Source organism: Sinocyclocheilus grahami, unplaced genomic scaffold (assembly GCF_001515645.1).
Source record: "Sinocyclocheilus grahami isolate Dianchi unplaced genomic scaffold, SAMN03320097.WGS_v1.1 scaffold92.1, whole genome shotgun sequence".
Taxonomy (NCBI): Eukaryota; Metazoa; Chordata; class Actinopteri; order Cypriniformes; family Cyprinidae; genus Sinocyclocheilus; species Sinocyclocheilus grahami.
The window spans coordinates 1404555-1408721 of record NW_015505271.1 but is presented as its reverse complement, the minus strand read 5'-3'; the positions used below and the strand labels follow the sequence as shown (position 1 = coordinate 1408721).

The 4167-nt window shown below is 39.6% G+C and overlaps 1 protein-coding gene across 7 annotated transcripts in view; it reads right to left on the bottom strand.

The window, feature by feature from the left end:
- The window catches only part of LOC107587331 (upstream stimulatory factor 1-like), an 11264-nt gene extending 7418 nt beyond the window's left edge, over window positions 1-3846 (bottom strand). The window contains exons 1-8 of one of the 7 annotated variants that reach the window (XM_016275069.1): window positions 3745-3817; window positions 3306-3369; window positions 2989-3035; window positions 2205-2323; window positions 2008-2133; window positions 1754-1901; window positions 1072-1126; window positions 928-986 (exon numbers count right to left, since the gene is read on the bottom strand). In XM_016275069.1, the coding sequence (XP_016130555.1) occupies window positions 928-986; window positions 1072-1126; window positions 1754-1901; window positions 2008-2133; window positions 2205-2323; window positions 2989-3035; window positions 3306-3310 (559 nt within the window). In that variant the 5' untranslated portion in view covers window positions 3311-3369; window positions 3745-3817. Of the gene's footprint in view, window positions 1-927; window positions 987-1071; window positions 1127-1753; window positions 1902-2007; window positions 2134-2204; window positions 2324-2472; window positions 2673-2988; window positions 3036-3305; window positions 3370-3744 lie in introns of those variants that run through there. The other 6 variants (XM_016275062.1, XM_016275066.1, XM_016275063.1 and 3 more) reach the window with 6 other exon arrangements.
- Between the last annotated feature and the right edge of the window lie 321 nt (window positions 3847-4167).

Sequence of the window (4167 nt, the reverse complement as noted above, 5' to 3'; positions counted from 1 at the left end):
CAGCTGATAAACTGCTAGTTGTTCCCCCATGGAAACTGCCGGTAGGCTGACCCCCTCCTCCTTTGAAAGCGGGATGTTGCTCCCTCAGCTACATATTTACTGCTAGCCACTCCAGCATTATAGCCATAGACATAGCGTCTGGGGATACTCTATTTTATCTATGGGCTGCTCTTTCAGGGTGCCACGAGAAACCCGGGCCCAGGAGTCTGACCCTAACAGGTACGTTTTTGGGGTATGTAGCCTAGGCCTTTGGCTGTAGGGAATATCGTCACTGACAGCCGTCTAACGTCCCAGGGGCGACTCCCATAGCAATATGTTAGAGTTGGTACTTAGTGCTCGCCATGGTTCTGGCTTCCACTCCACTCAGCATGGTGGCGTGGGTATACCGCTCTCCATAGCGACCCCTAGAGGACGCAGTTCGAAGTTCCCATGAAAGGGAACGTCTCGGGTTACTTATGTAACCATGGTTCCCTGAGTAGGGAACGAGACACTGTGTCCTCTAGGTTTCTTACCATGCTGCGGACGCAAGCTTCAGATGAAGAAGTGAATGATGTGTAGCTCCCGGCACCTATTTATACTATAGTCGCACCGGTAGTGACGTCATGGCTGTCGCCCGCCAACGAGTTGGTGTTTTTTCAATGTATGCTTCAGACACGGGTCACGACGAGGCGTTCCCCATAGCGACCCCTAGAGGACGCAGTGTCTCGTTCCCTACTCAGGGAACCATGGTTACATAAGTAACCAGAGACGTTTTTCACCAAAACATATCATCCATATCCTTTGTTAGAACTGAGATTAAGTGCTGTACAAATGCATATCGAACCGAGGGTGGCGAACGGTACGGTTCGGTCTTTTACCGAGAACCGTTGCACTCCTAGATTTGATAATGAGGTGGAGCTGCTGATTTCAAACAAAACACAGAATAACCTTCATTGTGTTGAACCCTCCGCTTGTCATCCCTGGAAGCACGCGGTGTTCCCGACTTACTGTGAAGAATATAGGATTAGTTGAAAATAAACAGATTACTGTGATTGGACATGTGGCTTTATGTATGTAATATGAGATGACAACCTCTGCTGTGTTGAGGCTAGAACGTCCTGAGGTGACATCATTACATAGAGTTGACCTGCAAGAAAAGGAATAAAGGCAAATGAATCTAAAAACTACATAATGTTGATATAATTGCATCATTCGACATACAATACAAGTAAAAGCGGCAAACTTTTAAGGGAACTACTTTCATAGAGGAAATCCATCACTCTATCACATTTCTCCAACAAACTATCAGAATAACCATAAACCACATTATGTACACTACCGTTTTGGGTTGGTAAGATTTTTTTTAATAATTTGAAAGAAGTCTCACCAAGGCATTTAATGGATTAAAATACATTATAAACAGTAAACATGTGAAATACTATTACAATTTAATTTTTTATTTTCAAATTATTATAAATGATAATTTATTCCTGATGCAAAGCTGAATTTTCAGCAGCCATTACTCCAGTCTTCATTGTCACATGATCCTTCAGAAATTATGCCGATTTCTTATCAATGTTGAAAACAGTTAATATTGAAACCATGCCACTTTTTTCTAGGATTCTTTAATGAATAAAAAGTTCAGAAGGACAACCTTTATTTGAAAAATGTCTGAACATTTTGTAACATTATAAGTGTCTTTACGGTCACTTTTGATCAAATATTATGTATCCTTTCGAATTTAAATGGTAGTGTAAATGTAATTTGGCATTACCTGAAGGGGTTGGTTGAGATAGTACCGAATCAGCTGTGTGGAGATTGGCTACCATGTTGTCGGCATTTGTGTCAGAGATGGTGGCAGGATAGTAGTACTGAGTTTCAGAGGTCACTCCCTCTAGACTCTCAGACTGAGAGATTACAGACTATAAATACATGCATACAAGCACCTATTAACACAACCACCTCTTTGATATAAAAAGGTTTCAGCAACAAGCTCAAATTTCTATTGCTGTTAAAAACAAGTAATACCTGGGTTACATGTGGCATTGCTGCCTGTGATGCTGTGGTAAACCCAGTCACCACACTGACTGCTGCAGCCCCATCTGCCTGTCCTTCTAGCTGCCCGTCAGCCAGGTGGATGACCCGGTATGTTACCTGAACCATGTAGGTCAAGGGTTTAATCATCATATGTCATGATCTATATTTACTATGCATATGTCACATACCTGCTCCCCTGTTCCTTCCGTTTTTACAAGATGATAATTAATTTGCTGATCTGTGGAGAATGCGGCAGCTGACTGGATGGCTGTGATAGCCAGTGGGTCATCTGCTGTTTCAGCAACACCTGGTAAAGCAGCAAATACAGGTTATTGTTTAGTAACTCCTAAAAAAAAAAAATGGATATAAATTTATCACGTCAATTTCAACATGAAGTTATCTGATTTTGGGGTTTTTGTGCAGATGAGAGGTCAAGTATTTGATCAGCAATCTCACTGATGTTGAATGTAGGGGTGATCATCATCATAATTTTTCTGGTCATGTCCTGGCTTGGATTTCTTGTACACTGCCTAAAATGTACAGTCTTCATACATGGTGTATTTGAATTGCTTTGACCATTCTTTGCTCCTTCTTGCATGTCACAATTGGTCGATCATGTACAATGCCTGCACAGTATTGTTCTTTTCAGTCATAACCTTCAGCAAGTATGAAAACAATAGGTAAATAAAACCAAAACCCATGCATTTTAGGCAATTTAGAAAAGAGGACGTATGGTCACCCTATGGAATCTACTGATGGGTTTTTTCTTGCTAGAGAAAATTTGAAGTTTGTTCTTGGTGTGCAGGTACTGTATATAGCACTAGATGGTGCTATACAAGCGGTAAGCAGTCACAACTAAACTGAAACTAAAGACTGACTGCCACCCAAGCACTTTTATTGTTTATTTCCCTAAACACACTATGACCCAGAATGACAAAGGAACTTATGGACAGTTCAATTCAAACATCTCACCGTCTTGCAGTATGAGAGAATCTTCAGGATCATGACTTTTGGGTTCTCTAAACAAAGGAAACAAAAACGCATAAATAATTAAGAAATGCATAATTATAATGCTAGATAGCTATAATTATTAAGAACTGTTTATTACAATATTAAAAAAGCAGCGTTTAAAATTAACATTACAAAGAGCATATAATAACAACTACATTAACACTCTTGCTTTTTCAGATGATATAAAATAATTTCAGATAACACCGTAGGAGTGCAGATTTCAACAGTATGATGAGCATAAGGTGTGACTCAAGTATGATACTGAAGGTGGAACTCACTTCATATTTTTAAGAAAATTAATATCTGGACTTCAGCTTTGTGGTCCTCAAACGTAAACATTGACTGCAAAAACGATACGATACGAACAATAGCCAGTAACAACAGGAAAGCAAAGGAGCACATTTGATACCCAAACGTTGCACAACTGGACTTGCGTATATCCGGCTCTTAAAATTGTGCAACAATTCAAAGCAGGTATTTATTTAAAAAGTCCCATCACACCGTTGTGTTGAGAAACCGCCCGCAAAGCTACACAGATTAGCGACTAACTTGGCAAGAAGCAAAACAAGAACCGACACAAATGCCTTTAGCATTTGAGCTATGCAAAAAAAAGATGCGTGAAAACCATCCCACAAAAAACTTTGTATCTATGACTAATTCATCCCCCCCCCCCAAAAAAAAAACATTTCCTAGTTACATTTATTAATAGTGAGTTACCTGTTTGTCGTTAGCAGCAAACGTCGAAGCGACATATCCTTTCTGCGCATGTGCAGCAGACGTTCTAGTTATTAATGTTTGTCACTAGAGGGCGCCATACACAACAACGACATCATTTTATTTTTGTGTACTGAAGGAAGTTTATTATGGCATGTTTATAAGGCTGAGAAACATGCTAAAATATGACAGCTTTCATCATCCCAACATATGATCCCACTATAAACTTTATAAAACATCCAAGGTACATAATTTGATATGGTATTTAAGGGACATGCATCACATGACAGTGTTTATGACATCAGCATCACCCAAACCAGTGCATAAATGTTGTAATTGAAGGTTCTCTCATTTGAATATCAGTTCTTCTCTCATAATTTCTGAGGGAGGAGACACACAGATTTCATTAACTATTATTTTTGTTGT